Here is a 23,441-nt window from a genome sequence, read left to right on the forward strand (position 1 = left end):
AATGATGACATTTATCAAATGTGAAGCATAGTTTGGATCTTGTTTTGCTGCTGGTTCAGTGAATTTTGGTTGGAGAGAGACAAAACCTGTAGATCAGAATTGAGCGGAAAAAAGACATAAGTAAAACCCAACTGCTTAACACTTTAGTTCAACATTAACTATAGTTGTTCCTGTTACGACCCCCTCTGCTAGGCGACAGGAGGGGAGAAACATACACAAGCCCTCTCACGAAATCTGAGTAAATAAGGGGTTTTATTACAAACATTAAACTGAAAACTGACGGGGCTGATCAACAGGCCACCGGGGAAACAATTAATACACAATGAAAAGAACAGGCAAGAGTAAAAGATAAGGGTTAACTAAGGCAAGCCAGCACCACAAAACTCTAATGAAACTAAGTTCAACTATATACCAGGTTTAAACAAATAGCAACACAGCAAACAGGTTTAACAAACAAGCTTCACATGCAAAGCAGACGAGGAAGACACTGCATGTTCACTTCAGAGCAGCAGTACCCCATAGTGTGAAGGATCTTCAGCCTTTTATACTCCCAGGTGCAGACAATCAGCCAGTCAATTGGTCATGGAGTGGTCATGGGATCTCCAGGCAGCCAATCGTCCGCGAGGTCTGGCACACTGTGATCTGCATAAAAGAAGGCTGGCACAGGACTCCCAGCAGCCAGTCATCCACGAGTCCTGGCACACTTAGATTTGCATAAGCACAAAAGGGTAACAGTAACAGTTCCTCAGACTATAGACATTGACAGACCACGTGACTTTCACGCATTGCATGCCGGGAACTTGTGGCAAAACAATCCAAGTACCGCATCAAATGCAAGCATTTGCAGCACCGCAAAACATTCATTCTCCGGTTCCAATAAATTCTTGGTTTTTCTTTGCCCCCCAAAGAAGGTATGTACAAAACGAAGGAAACAATGCCGGTCCATACAAAGACAGACTTGATGAAAAGTCAAAGAAAAGATACGAGGAAAAAAATCAAACGAGTGAAAGGGTTAGACCCTTACGAGCACACAGAGTGGACAAAATACGTTAGCGTGCTGCCCACTTTCACCACGCTCATATTTATAATCATACGGTTCTTGGAGTGAGTGCATACACTCATGAAGTTTAGTAACTTCAGGTCACTGCAACAAGCCCAGGTACAGTTTACCGACGGATGGGTACAGGACCTTGAAATGCACCGTGTAGAAAGTAAAGACCATCGTACTTATCATAAGTTTACCAGTCTCACAAATCGTCTTCATAAATACACATTCGTTAACCGTTTATTAATAGGACCTTTGAGCTCAATGGTAATTAATTAGCAGTGGAAATAATTTCTGGTTCGCATTACAGAAATGTAGCAGTGACAACAATATTGTATGCTGTAATCGTACTGGGCAATTAGTGATACAAAACAACTGTTTTATCCTGTGAATAAAAGTATATGTTTTTGTCAATGTACCATAATAACAGAAGCGAAACGCAATATTGTGTCAGGACAATTCACTATTTATGCACAATAAATAAAGGAGCATAGCGCGACAATTTCTGTTCAGCGCCAGACTTGCTTGTAACCTATAACACCAGTTATGTTATGAAAAATGATGTATTAACAACTACAAAACACTGACCTTTGTGGAAATGCTTGGAGCAGACTAACCTGTGAGCTGGAGTGTTCTGGGACGTTATATTTGGTCTTTGAATGGCTGCAATCCAGGCCATCCGTCGTGTCTTTGTTACTTCAGAAACATGGCTCGAACAATTTCTCTTCCATGATGTAATCCGATAACAACTGATCTCTTTACCCGTCGGCTTCCCGTGGCTGTCATGCGACCGGCTATTGCAGTTAATGTTGAAAATCTCCCAATTCTTTTAATCTTTGGGCTGAAGAAAGGACAATACTCGGTGTATATATGCTCAATCAACAATCATTTATTTCCATACAATTCAACACAAAGAGCATTAAAACATCCGGACGGGAGAGATGCTGCCAGAGGGTCAGGCACATGTCTCAAAATGGTGGCAACTTTTATAGCTTCTGACAGCCCCCACCTAGTCATAAAAGCTACATGTTCACATGTTTTTCTACTTCTTAGCGAGACTGGCTCCTGACCTTGGCTCCCTGTCTTCCTACAAAGGTGGTGGTATGGAATGTGGTTTATCTCTTCTGCCCTAGACGCAGAGTCTCCTTTCTCTTCATGATTCAGCAATAAAACATGTCAAGAACACAGTGTGAGACATTCACAGCAGATCAAGGATACAGAGTGATGCACATTTATCTAATAAACTAATATGTAAATATGTTCTGTTAACTCAAAAGTATAATGAGAACTAGACTACATACACAGCACACCATCTCAACTAAAGGATAATATATGTCCTACAGCTGTTAACATAATTCAACTACATTGACTATGGTCATAAAATAACATATGTTTTACTCATAATCTTCACATTAATAATACAACAGCTTCTTGCCACTTTTTGTGTTTATTTTTATCGCTGTGTAACTGAGTCCAATTGAAAGCCTGCGTGCGCTAGTAACCCTTGCCACGAGTTCCCAGTATTGTTTGCGGTTTTACCCCTGAATGACGTCACATTTTCGATCTCTATTGCCACATGGGGTGAAGAACTACATAAACTGTGTCTCTCCTTATCCGCCTGTGTGATTCGGAACTAAGATGGAGCAGCTCGGTAACCGTCTCTGCCTGTATAAGAACTATAACTTTCTCTCCAGTTACACAACTGCAGAGTACATAGACTCTCTTCAGAGTTTTGAAATAAGAGACAGCGATGTGTTCCTCGTGTCTTATCCAAAATCAGGTCAGTGAGAAATCTCTGTAGCATCCCATTATTTTGCAGTTTTATTCTGTCCAGAGTGATCCACTGGTCAGATATGATGTCCAATACATTTTTCCTCAAAAGGCACCATATGGGCTCAGCAGATCATCACTTCAATCTATGAGTTGGATGGGCATGTGAATGAATATTTCATCAACTCACAGAAGATGCCATGGCTGGAGTACACAGGGGGTAAATACACTCGTCGCCCCTCTCCACGGCTCTTCACATCACATCTCCCCCAGGTTCTCATGCCTCCAGGACTGATGGACAAGAAGGGAAAGGTCAGAGCTGTATAGACGCTCAAGCAGCCTGAAGAAAGAGCAGGTTTAGAGATGTAGTATGATAAAGTTCTTTAAGTGGTTAAAAATATAATTTGCTCAGTATTTATGAGTAATTGTATGAAATGATAGATACATTTGTTAAAGAAAAGCAAAATTTTATTGAAGTTTTACTGTTAAGGAATGGCATTAAAGGATTAGAGGCAGTATTTGTTCATATGAAATTCAGATGTTTTTTCTTAGTCAGTTACATAGCACTAATAGCACAAATAGCACACAGCTTTTTGAAACATAGACACTCCTGAGTAGAAAAAACAAACATAGCAGCAAGTAGAATGCTCAAATGAAGCTTCAAAATGTGGTTTCCATATCAATGGGTCACCTTATGGTGACAACATCTAGCTTTGATATACAGCCAATGAAAACAAGTTTGCTTATAAAACAACTGTATATATAAAACTTCATATATAACTTTATATATAAAACAACTCTTAAAACTAGTAGAAATTACTAAACTGCTCAAACTCAAGATATTGTTAAAGAATGAGTGATTTTGAAAGTGGCATGGATTCTGTTTTTTCGTTTTGTTTTTATGTCAGATTGTGTATTTGATGAGGAATCCAAAGGACAACATGGTGTCTTACTATCACTTCAGCAACAGCCTTGCAGACCTTGAGACCCCTCAGAGCTTTGCTCAGTTTTTCGAGTGGTACCTGATGGGAAACGGTACGTGTCTTCATCTCCACTATCTGCCTAATGATGATGACCAAGAAGAGTCCAGGTCTGATAAATGATAACAGATATCAATGTGATCAGGAAGAACTGAAATTGATTATTTCAAACTGAACTGTTTGACATACTTACCCAAGTGCACAGACTAAGGGATAATAGCACATCCATATAGAAAAAAAAAATATGGCTTTATAGTCAAAGGAGCTTGCAAAGAAAAGCGTCTGGATTTCTTTAAGTTACTTGAAGACGTTTCACCTCTCATCTGAGAAGCTTCTTCAGTTCTAAGGTCAAATGGTGGAGAGTCCCAGATATAAACCTAGTGGGAGTAACCCCCCACAGAGGGACAAAAGGACCCCCTGATGATCCTCTAATCGCCTGACCCAAGGTGTGAAACTGGGTGTGGGTCCCAATCAGCCAGAGTATCGGGTGAGTTCATTGTGAAACCTGGCCCCACCTTATCATGCGGATTCCTGAGATCAGATGAAGAAGCTTCTCGGATGAGAGGTGAAACGTCTTCAAGTAACTTAAAGAACTGTCCTAATTTAGTCATTTTTAGCTAAGCTTTACTCATTATTTTTGAGGCAACGAGTTTCCTTAATTTTTTTGAGTTCTGGGAACTAATTAGATTTTACAGTGTATACAGCATTATTAGCATGATTAATAATAGAAAGTGTTAAATTATTATTGAGTTTTGTCCATCAGAACCAAAAGGGTGGATTGATCATGCCTGCAGTCATGCTGTAGGTAACAACTGACTGTGACATGTGGGTTGTATCTGAACTCAATAAAATGACAATGCCAAATAACTGGATGCATTATACCACTATACAGTTTTAGCATCATCCTGGTTTGACCATGTCAGGGAGGGGTATTCAAACAGAGACCAGTACAACATCCTCTTCCTGACCTACGAGAAAATGATTTTGGTAAGATGTTTCTTTACACTTCTGTTGTTCCTAAGGAAACACTCAAAACTGGCAGAGTTTAAGGTTCTTTTTCTGTTGCGTTCTTGCTTTTATTTCAGGACCTCAAAGGATCAGTGAAGAAGATCTGCAACTTCTTAGGGAAAGACCTGACTGAAGCTGCTATCAGTCAAGTTGTGGAAAAAGCTAAGTTTGAGAACATGAAGAATGACTCGAAAGCAAACTATGAGCACCTTCCACCAGAGCAGTTCAGTGGGAAATTCCTGCGTAAAGGTAACATAACAGACCTGCAGCTGCTGTGCAGACAAATGTGATATCAGGGTATCAGGTGTGTTTTTGTCTTCATTACAGGTCAGATTGGAGACTGGAAGAACACACTGAGTGTTGCACAGAGTGAAAGAGTGGATCAAGTCCTTCGGGAGAAACTTGGTGATTTGCCTTTAAAGTTCATCTGGGAATAAGCAGAGCAGCTCTTCAGGGTCTCCCAGTAAAAATACTGGCAGTGGCATGTTGTACACCTCAGGCCTCCTAGTAGACACAAGATTTTCAGTAAACTTCATCTCTGTCCTGAGGCCACTGAGATTTATACTCACCCAACACTTTTAGTAGATACACCTGTTATCAATTTGAAAATCCTGTGTGGCTTCATTCTCGAGTTATCACATTTACAAACTTGGGTGTCCACCTGTCCGTTCATTAGGGTGACAAAAATATCCCATCAGTGTTGTAAAAAAAGTAATAGTAACTGTTATTCAAATATTAAGTAAATTCATTTTCTTCTTTTATGAAAAAAATCAAACAACCATCAGACTTGTCCTTTGCAAACAATTTCCCGAGTTTATGTTCAGTCACTTGCTTCAGATTATATTCGAGCATCTTCTGACTACTCTGCCCATGAGCAAGCAGTTTTCAGTCACATCCACTCCTTGTTTATCAAGCTCAGTGTTGTGTCCGTTGTGCTCAGCTATAAAATGCTTTATGACATGTTTTGAACTTCAGTACAAGAAATAAAACACAAGACATTAAAGGTAGTTGTATAATCTGCTATTGCCTTTATTGAATGTCAAAAGGAATTCACTTGTTTCTCAGTGAAGGATCAAGGCTGTTTTGGTCACTGAAGCTGACTCCACACTTCAATTATCATCATCTGAAATGAAAAGGGTTCAACATAAGTGCAAGAAGAATCTGATTTATGAACAATGAACACTCAAAAACCAAAGACACACAAACTTTGGAATTTATAATTAAAAAAAAAAAAAGTGCAGACAAATGCATTTCTTCACCCTGGAATTGAATTATTTCATTTATAGCATTTGAAAGATGAGCTGTTAAAAAAAACCCCCAAAATGTTTCTTTGAGGTTACAGGCTACTTTTTCTTTTTTTTCCTTTTTAACTCTGAGTAACTTCTTGTGACCCCAGAGGTTCATGTGATTGGATGTTCCAAAGAAAGTGTTCAAAAACAATGACAGCAATCATAAATAAAAGAATATGTCAAAAAAAATAGCCACTGGTCATTTCATAATCACCATGTTTCTTGTTAATGCAGCATAAGGGAGCCACTGGAGAGAAAAAGACCTTCTCAACCCCAGAAACAGACTTAAGAATTAAGTTTTATAAAAAGACCAAAACACTAAGAGAAAATGTGATTTTATCAAATTCCAACAGTTTCTTGGATTTTTACAGAGTTTATATCTGTTCTCTGACAACTAAGCATGCAGTCTGGTCCAGTACAGATGTGATAATGTTACTCCACAAAGTTACACCAAAATGGGCTAAAAGTGACAAAACACTCAAATTTGAGCACCAAACACTGAATGTGCAAATGTAGCATGCATTACAATCCATTTAAAAATATGAATTAGTTAATCGACTGGCATTTGTGGCCCTGACCAATGAGGGCAGCAGCACCGTCAGCTGGTCGGGCACATCCCTGCTGTCCTGTGTGTAAGAAACATTTGTACCTGAAGAAATCCTGCACTTGTATTCACCGCTAACACACACCAGTGACAGAAACCATTTTCACACCAGCACCAACATGTTAAACTGGAACATCCTGTGCTTCCCACACAAGCTTTAGTTCAACCTCTATTTAAAATAGGAGCTAAACCATACCTTCTTCCTCCTCGTCTTCTTCATCCTCCTCCTCTTCCTCATCTTCATCAGAGCTGAAGGTCCCATCAGGCAGGCTGTACACACGGATCACTTGCTGTAGATGAGAAACAGAATATCAGCTTGTGAGCTCACACACCTCCCAGCTGCCTTTCAGTTCTGCTCTCTGCGCCGGCTCACCTTGTTCGGGTCCTTCAGGATCAGGTACTTGCCCTCGTCCAGCTTGAGGCAGATGTCGATGACGCAGCGCAGGATTCCCCAGGCGTTCTCCATGCTCAGGTTGATCTGGCTGGCGAATTCATTGGGTTTGAACTGCTGGGTGCCCAGGATGACGTGGCGAGCAGAGTCTTTCACGTGGTACCGAGAAACGTACCTGGAGAAACCACAGAGTGATGCAGAGACAGTCAGTCCAGCTTACTGCCTTGGCCTACGAGCACTGCAAGAAGGAACTGGATTGCTCCTCAATCAATGATTGGTGAAAAACCTTTTTCTGCATCTTAATATTTAAATTAGCCTCCTCTCCTTTAACACACAGAATCGGAATCTCGCTCCTCACCCCAGTTTCAGGTACTCTGATCCAGCCAGCATGGCGCAGCAGGTCCAGCGCGCCAGTTTGTAGCTGTTATTCTTCAGCTCGGTGGCCAAGACGGCTCCTCTCTGAGAGTCCAGCTTCTGACGCCAGTCCACACCATTACAATACTACAGGACAAGACAAATCAGACGCACCAAAGCTTATAAACAGAACAGCATATACTTAGCTGAAGGAGGAGGTTAACTGCCTGTGAACAGAGGAGTGGCTCTAGTAGCGGATGCCTTAAAAGCATCTGGAATAACAAAACTGCCTTCATTACAGCAATATTTCACAGAGTCTGAATCTGGAGATGTGTCACCACTTCTGATTTTTACTCACTGAAAATTCACATCAGACAGATGCAGCTGAGAGGTACAACCATGGTTATTTTTAACACAGCATAGACTCTGTTCTGTGTGAGGTGAAACATCTGGAAGGACCTATGTCTGTATGAGAGCTTGGTCTCCAACAATAGACTCAACCCACAAACATAGCTGACCATAGGTTCAGAAGCACAGAAGGAGTCCTACTTCCTTTTGCTGACATCTAGTGATCAAACATGTGAAGTACAGAATGCAGCAGTTTTTAGAAGCACGTGAAAAAGACTGAGAAAAAACACATTTCTGGTTTTTTTGGAATTGCCATTTAGGCCTATTTGTTTTCTCCAGAGCACCTTCTTTCCTTATTTTTCTAAGTTTTTGTAAAAACGGTCAGGGAGATATATCGAATACATTTTAAGCTGAGCAGATGAAGACGCTGCACCTAGCAAGGGCTTTAATTATTTCGGGCCATTTCCTCGACTAACAGACAGATGAGCCTGACTGACTAAGCTCTACTTCATTAAACCCGTTTCCTGTCTTACCCTGGAGTCCCACTCATTCAGAGTCTTGACGTTAATGAAGGACACTTCTCCACTGGCTCCAGTCATCACGCCATCGTGCTCACAGCGGACGATCAGATCGATGTCTTCTCCGAGCTTCCAGTGACGGTACCTTTAACACAAATACAAAATATCAGGAATTAAACCCAGGAATATTTACTACAGCAGTTACAACAGCCTCTTGTTCTGCTGGAAAGATGAGAAATTACAAATTGGTTTGAAGCTACTGAACATACCGGTAAGCCACAGATGCCACCTCACTCTTGTCCATATCCTCCTCCACAAATGGGTTTGAGTTAGGAAACTTGTAACGGTCTCCACCCTACAAGAAAGAAAACAAAGACCACTCACTTTCATGAGCCAATTTTGTTTAAGGCTAGCTTAGCTTAGCACAGAAAGGCGTTGGGGCTTCCAGTCATGTGACTTCGTACCATGCGTAAACACTGCTGGCTGAAGTTGTGGTTAATGTACGTGGCCTCCATGGCCAGGTTGCGAGGAGAGTTGAAGGAGTTGCCCTCATCCTGGGGAGGCTCGTTGGCAGTCTCACTCACAGTTAGCAGATCTGAGGGGAACAGTTGGAGATCAGAGCGTCAGTATGGCTGATAGAACTCAGTCATGTTCACTGGTGAATGTTTTGGGGCATTTTTTCCCCACAATGAGAACGTCTTTCAGGGTTGTAAATATATGTTACATTCAAGTAAACAAAATGCGGGGTAAATAAAAGAGTGGTTTAAAAATTCTCATTGCAATCCTTCAAATTTTCTTCTCTGCAGAAAAACACCTGGGTCATGAGCTGTTCTCTCAGGCTTTATTTACAGTCAAACTTGTTTTTCCGAGCAAACTAAGTGTAAAACATCAGAGTGAAACCAGCTGCTGGTGACTACAGGTCGCTCACCAAAGTCTGAGTTATCTCTCTTGTCGAAGAACAGCTTGTTGCCCACTCTCTGCACGATGATGTCCCAGGAGTTGACTGAGCGCGTGCAGCACATCAAGGTGGCCAAGATGGCATCAGTGGCAAACACGTTACCCTGAGTCTTAGCCAGCTGGAGGGAGGAAAGAAATAAATAATCATGTAAGAAAGCTGCCAAACACAGGGTTCAGACAGCAATGCATTTTCAGGCAACATATTTTTTTACCTTGCGGATGACGGGGTCGTCGGTGGTAGTAACAGTGTGGAAGATCCTTTTGATGCTCTTCAGCTGCTTCTCGTTGCGGGTGGTGATTCGATCAAAGGCCTTATCGTAGTACTCCAAAGCACCACAGCACTCACTGCAGGAAATGAGAAGTGAAACCTCATCATCACCTGCATTTCCCCCCTATAATAATCTATTACAAACAGCGGCTCAGCTTCACCTACATGTCAAGGGGGTCAGACACCTCCATGTATCTCATCTTCATCAGTCTGGGGAAGTCCATCTCCTCCTTCACCTCCCAGTCACTCCTAACCTCCACAGAGGAGTCTCTGGGCTTCAGCTGCGCCTTCGTGAACAGACAAGGATGTCAAGAACAAAGTCAATAACACCACAGTACAAACACACCTTTGAGTCTTAAAACCTTGAGATCACATTATCTTTAAAAATGGGTTTAAACATGATGTGAGCCACAAAAGCAATCATACCAGAAAAAAATGTAATTCTTACTGTTGGCAAGGGCTGAGATTTAAAGCAGCATATGCTGACATTACTTTGACTGAGATGCACTACAAAACTAGCCAATATTAAATGATACGAGGTCAGGCTCACTGGGATTTATTTACTTCTTAAGCTTATTTGTGAAACAGCCAGAGTGTGAAACTCAAATTTACGCTGTGGCCAATATTCTTTCTGGACTTCCAGTATCAGTTTACCTTCCAGTTATTTTCTCGATTAATTGTTTACATCATAAAAATGAAAAAATCCAAAACAACCTGAAGCAAAAACACATGAACCTTCCCATTATTACATCACAAAAAATTGAATTTATATTTCAACAGTAAATAAACACCTGGGATTTTTGGTCCCATTTCTGACGGACACCAAACTGCTTTTGGAACTTCTTCTGCAGCCGCATTCGCTCTCTGACAAGACAAAAACATGGGATCAAACTTCAAGATGTGACGATTTCACCGCCTGTGACCAAAAGCGTTCAGATGTGCTCTCCTCTCACCTCTCTTTCTGCTTAGCGCTCTTCGGGAGCGTTTGCATGTTGAACTGCGTCATGTTCCTGCGGTCTTTGTCCCTGCGCAGGTTCCTCTGTGAAAACAAAAACATACTGTTACCAAAGTCCTAAAAGGTTAGATTAAAAACATTTAAATATCACCCACTCTGCGACGATCTGTCGTACCTGAGCAAACCTCATGCGGTTCCTCTGGTAAGCCGTCTTCTGGGTCTTGGCAGTGTCCACCAGCTGGAAGCTCGTCTCATCCTCCTCGTGAAAGTAGGCGTACTGACTGCCGCCTCCAAACTGAGAGGAATATTTATCTGAGGACAAAATAAACATAAACAATTAAGAAATCAGCAAGAAACCACAAAATAAATTGAAGGTTTTTTGATGATGTTTGAAATGCTTGTGCAAACAGAAAAGTAAATCAGAATATAAAAGAGAAGAAACTGTGATATCATACAAATAAAACAGATGTCGTGGTCTAATCCTGCTGATATTCTAATGAAACACAAGAAATTATCTTTTCCACATAATTTAGGTGTAACAGATTCGCTTGAAAACCAGCTACATTCAAGTCTATTTTCATCTAAAAACTTTATTTTAGATATAAGAAAATCAAAGAAAATCTGCCAAATAAAACGTACCAAAGAGGCAGATTTTGTACAGCTAGGGCTGTTCGATATAGCGATATATATCGGATGATGATAAAAAAAACGTCTATCATTTCCTATCACGCTATCGTTTGTTTCGTGGTGTTGTGAAATAAACTGTTTACGGCAATATTTGTTCATGGTTTTGATGGTCACTGTAGTGGCTATATTAATTTCTTAAAGTTCTCTCTTTCTCTTATATTTAATATAACCACACTACGGACGGACAAGCGCCTGTTTTTATGAGTTGTCATTAGCAACAACAACGGTAAAACCATTGCGTGGCTCCGCTGTCCGCTTGTTTGTTTTCCATGTAAACCTTTCACAATAAAGCTCAAGATCCTGTTGAGACTTTTCAAAATAAACTGAATCATGTGAAATAGTATGCAGAGAGTTTATGGATGAGAAGCAAAAAGAGCCGCCAGGTGCTAAAAAAATAAACCTTAGACTCAAACGTTAGAACAGGCTTTTCCCCGCAGCACGCCGTGTAATAAATACAAAGAAAACATCGGCCGTTACAACCTATGTGTAAAAATGTATAGTTTCATGCATCGTTTAAAACACTCGACTCCAGGTAAAGGACGCCCAGCTGAAAACACTTCACGCCAAGTCGAACTGCCCGAGATTCATCGAATTTACAGAAAATGTTACATTTTTGTGATTCATATCGTTGTCAGGACGATAAATGTCTTATATCGGGATATGAGATTTTGGTCATATCGCACAGCCCTCTGTACAGCTGTGACTTACTTGTGTATCTCTTGTCTTGGTAAGTAGCTCCGGTCCAGTCTGCAACCTACCAAACACAAAACACACAAAGTCAGTAAAAAAACAAACCCTGGAAAACCTTTTTCCTCTTTTCAGAGCAAAACTGATAACAAACCTTTCCCAGACGATCTCCTTTGCTGAACGGCTGGTAGGGCATGTCTTTAAATTTCTCAGGGACCGCACAAGGACCCCAGCCGGATGGGTTGTCCTGGATCACAGGGGCGTGGAACTTCGCCATGGCCTGAAGACAGAGGGGAAACGGAAAAAGACGACAAACCCTATGAGACCAAACATTAAAAACCTTCTGGGTCTAGCTGACTGATGGTACACATACAGGGTCTCAGGCAATGAGCAGCACTGATTTCTTCAGCAATGCACTAAAAGAAACAGGCATTGATCAGCTTGCGCAGTGGGCTAGTCATCACTGACCCCTGAAAGTCAACTCCATGATTTATGGCTATAATACAACATATTAAAACAGTGACAGGATTCTTCAGTTAAACAAATTTTCGTTTTAGTTACAATTTTGGCTTCCACTGATTGTTAAAACCGAATTGCAATAATTATTTTCTTTACAACAATTGCCTTGTTTGAGTTTTTATTTCATTTATCTCCTGCATAATTAGCCAATATAAGCAAGTCTTTGGGATAGTTTCTTCCCACATTTCTCTTTTCTTTAGGTGGTGGATCTAACTGATGTTTAGTTGTGGTTTGCCCCTTCTCAATTTTTGTTTTTTTTATCATTAAATGCTTTTAATGTGTCATGCTGTAGTATTTCCCACCATCTATCAACAAAGAGATTTTGGATCCCTTTGACAAAAACAGAAAGAGAATTCTGGTACATGAGTGCCTAAAAAGTACTTACATAGCTCGTGAATCAGTCATTACAGCTGTATGATCAACATAGGATCCTGCAGTACACCACTTGGGATCCTATGGTACAAGCTGTTGCCTAAGCATGTAACAAACACCTTTTGAGCTATTAGCGTGGGTGGAGGGTGTCTCTGTTACTCTATAATTAAATCAGCAGGGTGCCGTGGGGTTTCTATACCACAATGCTGTTTAATTACAATAAAGCAAAACAGAAGGGCTTTTGAACAAAAATGAATGTGTGTGGATGCACCCCAAATGATTTTAGTGTGGGGCAGTTTGACCTGTAGAAATCTGGTCTACTTTTGACACTCAAGGCTCAGTTACAGCACAGCAAATGCTGCATGCCCCACAGACATGAACCACAGGCCACAAATACAGTATTTAAATGGTTTAAATGTTGATTGACCCACAAGTGGGACATCTGGGCCATTTCAGATGGACCTGAGGTTGCATTCATCATACTTATCCTGAGTCAAGCCTAAATGTAGGCCACAGCTGCGTCAAATATTTCTTTGTAAGGTTTAGGTGGTACAGTTAAAAAAAAAACAAGGAACCGGTATTGTGTTGAGCCCTTCAAGATAACATCTGGCATGCTCCCACCAACAAAGAACCGCTCTGTGGCTAAAATAAAACATCTCCTACTAACGCGGTGTCTTTTAAGACCGATGAACAAAGACCAATCAAGACAATCTCCAAAGCAGATTGAGTGCGCAGTAGACCTGACGTGGATCATTTCATCATCCTGTAATGCTGCATTAAAGTTGGTAACATAAAGTAATGATCGGTGCTCACTGCTGGTACATTCACGATTCTAAGATTTCAACCATAAGCACGTCCAAGGACATTATTTTATCGTTTGATTTGATGTTTAAGATTTGTGATATTAAAAACGAATAAATGGGCTCTTTACGGGCTTTCGGTAGCCAACTGGTAATAATCGCTGCTTAAAAACTAGACATACTAAGACTAAACGCACAGTTGCTAACTTGAGATCAGCCAGTGTAATTATTTAAAAGAAATAGAGCAGCATTGAAACGCTTTTTCTGCACCGTTAGCTCATTGTGGCTAACGCTAACCCTAGGCACCGCCAGGTGGTCATGCTAGCAATGCTAAGCTAACCGGGTGGAGCGCGTCACGCGCGTAAACACAAAACTCTGATGTTTGACTGAAAATGCTGCTAAAAACAGGCGCTTTTCACACGTCTGTGTGTGCTTTCTCTGCTCTTACCGTGAATTCTGTGTCAGTATATGGAGTCTTTTAATCCAGCAGTTTCTCTGACGCTGCTCTGCCCCAACACAGCGCCGGTATGAAAGGAAGTGCGAAGGGCCGTATAGCGCTGTGTTTCCTGCAGTGTTACAGCAGCAGCCGACGTAGTACGTCAGTTGTTTGTTTGTTTTTTACCGTCGTCTGAAATGAGCGTTCCCTAAAAAGTAAGATAACTGCTATTTTTACATTACATGAAAAAAAAATACAGGTTAATGTATGTAATTTTAATAATTAATTAGGCCAAAGAGCAAATAAATGGTTGAATGGCCTTTTGAAATGTTACTCTCAAATTCTATGCTTATGAAGTTTAATTTTCAATATTGTTAAAGAGAAATACAACAATCATTCATACATATATACTGTAGATCTTTGGATGTTATATAATTTTGCATATTACTACATTTTTAGCCAATTTTATTTGGGTTTCATTGGCTAATTTTCAAGAGATTTTTTAAATCCCTTTGCGTTAGTTACGTGTCCTTTTATTTTGAAAGAACGCATCGGATGTAAAGCTATGCTATCACGTCTAACTTGACAGCTGTTGTGTGCTGCAGTTCAGGACGTCACCGCTAGAGGGTACCAACTACATGTGTTCCTGCTAGCGATCAACGACACAATCAAAAAATGTTTCCAAAAAAGCCTTAAATACTGCGGTTTGTCAACAGTGGTGGTGTTTTTCAATAATTGCAACAATAATCACTCAGACGTTTTGCTTTTAACAAGTATTTAAAAACTTTTCTTGTCAAAAAGTGCTGCAATTTCCCACTTTGACCACAGGAGGGCAGTGAATACTTTACATTGTGATCACCCACGGTCTCCACAAACGTCCAAAATATATATTTACACTTCCGGGCGCAATTTCCAAAATCAAACATTTAAACAGTTGTTAAAATATCAAAAAACAAGGTAAATGGGGTAAATATTATGTTTTCTTACATTGATGTGTAGAAATACATTTGAAACTACAAATTATATCCAATATTCACAGCCTAAAATACCTATACTTTCTAAAAAGCATGGAATGAGTATTATTTAATTAATTTTGTTAAGCCATTTAAAACAGGAAAGTATTTCCATATGGTCAATTTTATATGGTGATTTTTTGGTATCTTAATTTTTGTTCAGTCAGTAGCAGAATCCTGGTAAACCCATCCATTCATCCATCCATCCATCCTGAGGGTGTCATGGCGTTTGGTTACTGGGACAACAAACTCAGTTTTGAGGTTCTTTTATTTGCATTTTATGCTATTTTTCACTGCATGCACATTTATTGCACTGCACTTATCTGACAGTTTGCAGATTAAATAAAATTTTATGGCTTGATTTAAACTCCTGTGTTTGAATATAAATGGAGCCTTTGGAAGCAGCTGTGAGTGATGGTGTTTCTCAGCCTATTTGTTGAAGTTCTTTGTGGAACTGAACCAGCGACAACTAAAAACAAGCACAACTGGAGCTGATTAACGTCAGCCAACAGTTACTACCACTGAAACTCCCGAAAGTCAGAAAGGAGATGAGACGCTCGTCAGAGCTTTGTAGCAACAGAACAGGAGACAGCCACATTAGAAAAATCATTCAGAGGATTCAAAATCATTCTGCAGATCAATATGTCATGTTTACAGATTACTCCGGAGCTGTATGCATCACCACGCTGTGCAGTCACATTTGTGGGGAGCTGCACGTGAACCTGCAGCAAAACAACACTGTTTGCCAGCTGAGAACTAGAGGTGTGTGTGTGTTGTGTGTTGAAGGCTGGCCTGGAGGATTTGTTAATCTGTATGAGTAACACCTGGACATGTTATTGGGTTAGAAAATGCAGAAAGTGTCCCTCATCCAAGGTCCTGCTGTTGCGTTCCATATAAAGTGCTGGTTACTGAACCTTGCCACGTGTAAGTTGTTGTTTTCTTTCCTTTTTGTGTTTTGTCTTCTCTTCTTTTTGCCATTTCTGAGATGGCCTGTGAGGGTGTAGCTCACAGTGTTGGACTGTATGGACTCAACTGGAGCAACTGGAGCAAAGTTCACCTTAGAGGAAAACAGGTTTCTTTTTCTTTTCTCTCTCCTTGTTTTCTCAGCAGATACAAGATTCATACAGGTTCCATTTATTGTCAGTCCACCGTGTTTCATCTTGTCTTTTTAATGCTGCTTTATGCAAGTAATTAGAGCTTAATCTCATACACGTTCTGTCAAAAGTGCTTTAGAAATGTAAATCAGACGCACATCACCTCAGAGGCCTCGAGAGGGGCTTCTAAACGAATCCCCAATCCAATTAAGATGTTACTCATGCGGCGCAAAGGTCAGGAAATATGATTAAAACAGAAAAAGGAGTCTGTGTGCGCGACTGTTGTCAATTTGGCAGAGAGAAAATGAATTCTCCTGCAGCAGCGTCAGCCCTTCCTGCTGCTCAGGGATCAGTCGGGTGATGAATAATGCTGCCATCTTCGCATATCTGCAAGTCTTTCTCCACATCTGCATTCTCGTCTCCGACATGTAGTCGAGCTCGAACAAAACCACAGATTCTCACTGTGTAGACAACAGATACAGCACTACAGTGAACTCTGCCATTTTCCTTGTTTTGTGTGTTGATTATCTCCCGGCAGCTGGGCGGTGAGTCATATCAAACTTGCCCACAGTCGTCCTTCCGGGATTTCTGGAGCGGCGCTGACAACAGATGGTCAGCACAGTGTGTGCTAAGTGATTTTATTATGTATCTTGATGGATGTATGAATTATTTCTGTAAACCAAAAAGAATATCTTTTACACCCTCACACAGAGGGTGTTTTGCTAGCTAGGTGGAAAGGAACAAGACAGCCGCTGTCTGACGCAGAGGTGTATTTTTGTCAGACTTGATGTTTCTTTGCAATTTTACAGCAGCAGCAACATCTTTCACACGACTTTGTTCTAAACCAAAGGTGTCAGACTCAGTTTTACTGAGGGCCACCGTGGGAAAATCAAGTGCCAGACATATACAGTTTACTGGCTCCAGTTTAATGAAAAATCCTTGTTTCTCAGTTTTTTCAATTAGAAATTAAACACAGGTCAGGGAAAAGTTACACCATGGAAGAGAGTTCAAAACTCTTTGGATTTTGTTCACAAAAGAATGGGGAAACTGGAGCGTGAGGAAGGCGAAGCTTTCAATTTTAGATCTACGTTGCAACCCTCACCTGTGCTCACGAGCTTTGGGTAGTGACTGAAAGCACAAGATTGTGGTGAGGAGGTCAAACATCTGGCGGGAGCTCAGAGAAGAGTTGCTGGTCCTTCCCGTCAAAGGGAGCGCGCTTCATTGGCTCAGGCGTTTGATGAGGATGTTCCCAAGAGGTTTTCCAGCCACGACCAACTGGAAGGAGAACCCAGGAGAGATGATATGTGTTGAATGGCCTGTGGAAGGCCTCAGGATCCTTCAAGGGGAACTGGAAAGCGTTGCTGGAAAGAAGGATATCTGGGAAACCTTGCTAAGCCTGCTGCCATCGTGACCCGAAGATGATGATTGATGTATGTTGAAGGAACAATGGGCTGGGTGGTCAGTTCCTTAATCTTAATTATGCAAATTCTCATGACCAATGATCAACAACCACTGATCAAAACCCACTGTCAAGGACCATTGATCACTGGCCATGAGTACCATTCACAATTGTTCCTTCAGTGGGCTGGTTTCAGTCATTATGCAAATGTGCTGTTTATAAGATTGGGGAAACCTGCAGTCAGCTGAGACTGAAGAAGTCATTTGGATGAGTGACGAAATGTTTCTCCCACAAAACGCTACGTCCAGATGAACAGAATCAACTTTTCTACTTACCTGGATGATTGATGAGCATGCATCAAGATGATTGATGGATGGATAGAAAAGAATGTATTCTAGTAACATTTTCTCAAGAAAACTGCCATTTAGCTGTTTCAAGGTAGCAAGTTTGAGACATTTATTGGTAAAGAATAAATAGTGAAAAACTAGTAGGCTGGAGGTGTCAACGTTCTGCAACATAAGTGTCAAAACACAGGAGGTCTCCCCGAGTGAGACAGGGAGCTAACGGAGCTGCAGATGAGGAATATTGTTTGCAGAGCTGAGTGATAAACTGTGTCAGTCTTATTTGTGTTGTAGGAGACTGGAGGGGGGTCCGTGGGCGGCTGGAGGCAAATCAGAAGTTAGTAAGGGGAACAGGCAGAGCGTGGGTAGGCTGGGGAGCAGGTGATTCCTTTCTTTGACAGGTTACAGAGAACAAGTGATGAAGTGGGCAAGTTTGCTCCACAGGCAGCAGCCGAGTGTGTTTCCGAAGGAGGAAAGATTTCCAAGACAGCTGGGAGCAGGAAACCAGGAGAGGCGAGGAGAGACGGGATTATTACAGGCAGATGATTGCAAACAACAGGTAACAGCACAATGTTCATCACAATAGTAATGACGATCTGCTGCAACCTCCAGCACTTGATTAATAAATCAAGCTGGACCCAGTGAGAGGAGCCAGCGCAGCAGCTCCACTTGATACTGACATCCACCTCACACCAAGCTGCTTCACAGCTGCAGGAGGTACAAGATAATTATAAAACTAAACATCCTGAAAATTTAAAAGCAAAAAAGTAAATCTTTAACTTTCTTTTTGAAAACGTCTACAAGTCTTGCCGAGCCCGTTTTACAGGTTTGGACCAAGCAACTGGAAAACAGAGTACAAAAACATCTTCTAATGTCCTGCCTTAGACATCATCATATCATCCCACAGATAATGTAATAACTGAAATAATATAAATAAAAATGAATAAATAAAAGAAAGAAACACCTAAACGAGCAGATTTTTATATAGCTGTTCTTGGGAAAGCAAAATGTATTTGGCACCAGCGTGCATTCAGATCACAAATCTGATTGGAAAAGCTGTCACACAGGACAGGATTTAAAACAAATGCCAAACTTTACAGAATTAAAAGGCATTTTATACCATATTTATGTTTTTGTCTTCTTCATAAATCCTGATTTTTAAAATACATCCACCTGGATGCTGGAGTTAGGGGCATGGCCTACTTTGATTGGCAGGTGTGGTGACTCACCTCTGCTGCTTGGAGTCACTGATCATGAACTCGCCACTGAGCATTTCCAATAATAATGTGGCTCCCTGTGCAGGACAGAGCATCTCAGAAAAGTGTGCTTCAGCTGTGCTGAGTTAAATTCTAATATTTTGTTATTCTGTTGCTTCAGTGAGCAGAAGAATCTGATTCTTTGTGTTTCGCATATTCACTTTGAGCGTGACAGCTAGCCTTAGCTGAACGCTATTTTTCATCCCAGAGTGAGTCTATAATCAGTTACATTTCATATCAACACAAAAGTGTAACCATTATTTATTATCATTATATTTTCCACTGTGTTACAGACAAAAGCTGTTTGGTTGTTGACGTACACGAGGCACTACACATTTGAAAAAGCATGTCATTGAAGTCTGAGCTATCCTCAAATGTAATATTTTTTCAACATTACACAGAATTTATGGTTATTCAACATCTTTATGTAAGACTTTGATGTCTAAAAACGTACCATTTTTACCATTTATCTGATATTTAAGACACAGAAATCACATGCAGCACACCTCACACAATGGATTAGGGGGAAATAGAAAGATCTTTTTAAAACAGTTTCTATAAATATGAAGCTTTTTTCTCAGAATCAGGACCTGGTGCTGCTTCCCAATTGAAGATAACCTCATCTTCCTAAAACATAAAACACTTTAATGTGTGTAAACGTGTGAGTATGATGGCTTAAAGGAGTACTTTGCAGTTTTCCAACCTTCCCCTGTTATGGATCAAATTAAAGAAATGTCAGCAGAAATGTCACCCATCCTTTCACACCTCTGAATCATACTGAAATGATTCATACTTAATGAAATCATTATTCCCTCGATTCTTTCCAAGATAACGCTGAAAAACAGATGCTCTTTAAGCAGGCAGGGAGGTCTGCTGGGAGTCACTGTATACGCTATAATAGTGTTTAGATCAGTTACAATAATCCCCTATAAATTATCAAGCTTTTACGCATTTAATGTGAACATAAACTATGACATCACGCCTAAGCCCTGATATACTATCAGCCGCACAGTATGTAAGTGTAACACTGTGGGCATGTGTTAACCACTAAATACTAACATGTAAACTCAACTCATGTTTAAATGGACTTTCTCTGCATTTTTTGTAAAATATATGAATTAAAATCTGTAAAACAAGTAAATATGTGATGTCATATTGTCTTTAAAACACGTTTCTCAGTTTTAATGATAATTTTGGACAAATAATGATGAAAGTAATATTCAAAGACATGTATCCTAGTGTAAAGCAAAACTTGATATCCAGCAACACAAAAAAGCACATTCTAGTGTAGCGTGCACATTTTCTGTTAATAAATGATGGAACCTGCAGACTTTTTTGCAGTAATTAAAAATAAATGTGCCTCATTTAAAACTGATTACTGCTTGTAGTAAATAATCAATAAAATTGATAGTTGATGCAAAAATGGGCATGTTTGTCTGAAAAAAGGAATATAGCTGAAACCAAAGAACTAGATTTAGGACAGAATCAGCCCAGAGAGCAACATCCATGCTACCTGGTGCTTCACCATCCTGGCAATATGAAGCTTAAATGCTTTGGTGATTGGGTCTTCGTCATGGCTGCGGTTCAAAGTGGGCTGGTGCTACATGTGCTGAAAAGACACTGAGCATTTGAAGGACAAATTACTTCACAGTTCACTCTCAAAGTGATTACGGTGAGGACAAAAGGAAAGACAATGAAGACAAAGGGAAGCTGAAGTTTGCTTCTGTTATGCAACAGGCTGCTAACACTCATTCTCCTTTAAAACTGTTGTTTACTGGTATTTATGTTTAACCTTGTAATCATTTGGCTTTCAGTAAGAATGATTCAACTTGCATGACTCTTTTTGAACTGCAGCTTTCTAATGAAACATAAATATCTTTCACTAGTTTTGTGCAGTTATTTTTTATTATCTAAATTTGTATTTTTTAAATTTATTGGACATTTCTTAAAAATTCCACAAAAATCATTTACAATTATAAATAATTTTTTAATATTATAGGCAGCAAAAGACAATTACATGTTAGCCTGCAGGAGACCTGTGACTCCTTTATTCAAAGTCAAACTAAAGCCAGACACTCAAAAAAAGTAATAAAAGGCCTTTATTCTGCAAAAACCCAGCCAAAGTCCAAATTTGTCAGGTTTTTTTTTTTTGCTTTTTTGCTTCCTAAAAAGTTCTAGATACTCTGTGCAAAAAATTGATCTGATTAATAAATTAAATTTTTCAGCCATGGTTTTGAAAGATATTTCCAGACAGTGAAGTCAAAGTAGCAAACACAGGAAATATTGGGAAGTTCCTCGTTTGGCTGTTTTAGTGTGCAGCTGTTCTCTGTTTTTCCTGAACTGCATCACACAACAAGTCTTTGATCCGCCCATTTTAACCTCCAACAGGCTTTTGTAAAATGACGTTAACTCGCATTAACTAAAACAAGTCTTCACAGTCCTGAGGTCTTTGATGTTTGTAAGACTAAAAGTGAGGATATTCACTGAGCTCAGAACTACCAGAAAATCATTGGAAAATCAGATTGGCCTAAAAAAAAAGAACCAATCACATCGTCTTTGTCTTTAGTAGAGATCATAGTGATCAAACTATAAACACTGTTTGCCAAGCCGGGCTGGGATAATTTCAATAACATCTCTTTCTCACAGTAAAACAACATGTAAAATTTGGAAATGCACAACCTGACCGATCATTTGTTTTTAAAAATTATTCATTCTGTTTGAACACGACCCTGAGGTAACACATTTGTACTGTTTTACTCTTTGTTTCTGTTAGAAAATGATTTTTGTTCACACACACGTTATGCATTGTAACACAGTGAACAATGATGTGCAGCAGGAATGAACTCCTGCACATAGTCAGCACTGATGTTTGTTAAACAGATATCAGCTGATGATGATGTGGCCATTCACTTGTTATAAATAAGAATTATTGTAGGGTTTTTACTTTACAATGTAAAGCACCGATTTATAAATAAAACTAAATTGAATTGAGTGAAAACAGACATTTGTTTTCATCGAATTAGACTTACTCACACTCCAAGTGTTATGATCTAAAGCTGATTTGTCATTTCTGTAACAAACCCAGAGCATTGCATCAAACACTATTCTACAGTTTCATATGAAAGTGTACAGTGGAGAGGAAGACAATCAAGCACTGCTATCCACGATACTTTATTTCCTTTCTCATAATTTGCAAGGGAAAAAACTGAAGTGCATTTTGTGAAACATTTCAAAGGGTAATTTTAGAATTTGGGATAGATGGCTGCTCCAAACAAGTTAGATCATATAAAAGGACCCTTTGTTATCTGGCTATTAAAACTAGGCTCATCTTATAGCTGCGATTTCTTCTGGGAGAAAATAGCTTGGTTCAAAGTCCAGTACTGCATTAAACCAACCATCCCTCAACGTTAATACACTTCTTACACTGCTTTGTAACAGTCATTAATATTGTCTTTGGGGCACATTTCATTTGTGTTCAAAAGCAGAGCACCAGCTGCATGGAGAGATTACTGAAGATGCTGGGCACAAGCCCAGGGCCCGAGCTGGGAAGTCTGAGCATAATCAAAGGGCTACAAAGAGATGCAGCAGAACAAACAACTACATAGTGACACAAAATTATCACAAAGATATGGAGAATGCCCAACAAAGGATGCCAGATGACCATGAAAACAACCTCAAAAACCAGAGAACTGCAAATGAGCTACAGGGAGACTGGGCCTGTTGAAGACTTAGTGAAAAGCTCAGAGAGAAACACATGGTGCTGAGGATGCTGAGACAGAGCCAAGTTTGCTGTTTACAATTTTTACGCTAATCTTAGCTACAGCAGCTGAACTATTAGATTTATATCTACCATAAAATGCATAAGAGCATCAACACACATAAACTAAACAAACCTGTGGATTTTCCTTAGTTTGTATTACTTTTTCATTCATACAGTCAGAGAAATAAGTATTAGAAAAAAACATGAAGAAAACCCTTTACAGAAAAGTTATGAATTGATTTGCATGTCACTGATCGGAATAAGTATTTGATCCCCAGGTACTTGGTGGAGAAACCCTTGTGGGGAAGCACAGCTGATCACCGGGTTTGCACACATATCAGGAGCCGTGTTGTCGCTCTCCTCTTTACAGAAACTCCCTAAGTCTTTGAGGTTTCTTGGCTGCCGCTTGGCAATTCGAAGCTTCATCTCTCTTCACAGATTTGTGATTAAGGTCTAGAGACTTTGGCCACTCCTTTGTTGGCTTGGTGGTATTGTTTGGTTCAGTGTCATGCTGGGAGACACATCTTCATCATTCTGGCTTTTGCAAGGAGAAGCTCATCCATGATTTTGCAGTACATGGCCCCATCCAT

General features: G+C 40.1%; 2 protein-coding genes across 4 annotated transcripts; one reads left to right on the plus strand and one right to left on the minus strand.

Annotated features, from left to right (window-relative positions):
* Positions 1-209: 209 nt before the first annotated feature.
* On the plus strand, positions 210-5,822 carry LOC146672171 (amine sulfotransferase-like). 2 transcript variants are annotated; one of them, XM_085404698.1, is made up of 7 exons: positions 210-911; positions 2,740-2,825; positions 2,928-3,127; positions 3,724-3,850; positions 4,688-4,782; positions 4,881-5,052; positions 5,131-5,822. In XM_085404698.1, the coding sequence occupies exons 1-7, from the start codon at positions 790-792 to the stop codon at positions 5,238-5,240; spliced, it is 912 nt and encodes a 303-aa protein (XP_085260824.1). In that variant the 5' UTR covers positions 210-789; the 3' UTR covers positions 5,241-5,822. The 2 variants fall into 2 exon arrangements, with proteins under 2 accessions (XP_085260824.1, XP_085260825.1); XM_085404699.1 differs by having other exon boundaries at positions 819-2,825.
* eif3d (eukaryotic translation initiation factor 3, subunit D) lies at positions 5,809-14,156 on the minus strand. Of its 2 annotated transcripts, none has more exons than XM_085404696.1 (16): positions 14,001-14,156; positions 12,016-12,141; positions 11,883-11,928; positions 10,663-10,799; positions 10,486-10,571; positions 10,324-10,396; positions 9,698-9,813; positions 9,477-9,609; positions 9,236-9,383; positions 8,772-8,902; positions 8,577-8,662; positions 8,323-8,452; positions 7,446-7,588; positions 7,070-7,262; positions 6,893-6,986; positions 5,809-5,926 (listed from the first exon to the last, which is right to left on the minus strand). In XM_085404696.1, the coding sequence occupies exons 2-16, from the start codon at positions 12,136-12,138 to the stop codon at positions 5,913-5,915; spliced, it is 1,653 nt and encodes a 550-aa protein (XP_085260822.1). In that variant the 5' UTR covers positions 12,139-12,141; positions 14,001-14,156; the 3' UTR covers positions 5,809-5,912. The 2 variants fall into 2 exon arrangements, with proteins under 2 accessions (XP_085260822.1, XP_085260821.1); XM_085404695.1 differs by having other exon boundaries at positions 9,698-9,819; positions 14,001-14,155.
* Between the last annotated feature and the right edge of the window lie 9,285 nt (positions 14,157-23,441).

This window comes from Rhamphochromis longiceps, linkage group LG4 (genome assembly GCF_057381845.1).
Source record: "Rhamphochromis longiceps isolate RC_006_pf linkage group LG4, R_longiceps_female_GT1.1, whole genome shotgun sequence".
Classification (NCBI taxonomy): Eukaryota; Metazoa; Chordata; class Actinopteri; order Cichliformes; family Cichlidae; genus Rhamphochromis; species Rhamphochromis longiceps.

Bases quoted from the DNA above. Each gene is read 5' to 3' on its own strand.
- eif3d (XM_085404695.1), bottom strand. From the start codon at position 12,138: ATGGCGAAGTTCCACGCCCCTGTGATCCAGGACAACCCATCCGGCTGG. The intron at 7,589-8,322 runs GTAAGACAGGAA...CTTGTCCTGTAG, and splicing joins TGAATGAGTGGGACTCCAGG to TATTGTAATGGTGTGGACTG. The intron at 7,263-7,445 runs GTGAGGAGCGAG...TGGTTTCTCCAG, and splicing joins TCAGAGTACCTGAAACTGGG to GTACGTTTCTCGGTACCACG.
- LOC146672171 (XM_085404698.1), top strand. From the start codon at position 790: ATGCCGGGAACTTGTGGCAAAACAATCCAAGTACCGCATCAAATGCAA. The intron at 912-2,739 runs GTATGTACAAAA...CTTTCTCTCCAG, and splicing joins TTCTTTGCCCCCCAAAGAAG to TTACACAACTGCAGAGTACA. The intron at 4,783-4,880 runs GTAAGATGTTTC...CTTTTATTTCAG, and splicing joins CCTACGAGAAAATGATTTTG to GACCTCAAAGGATCAGTGAA.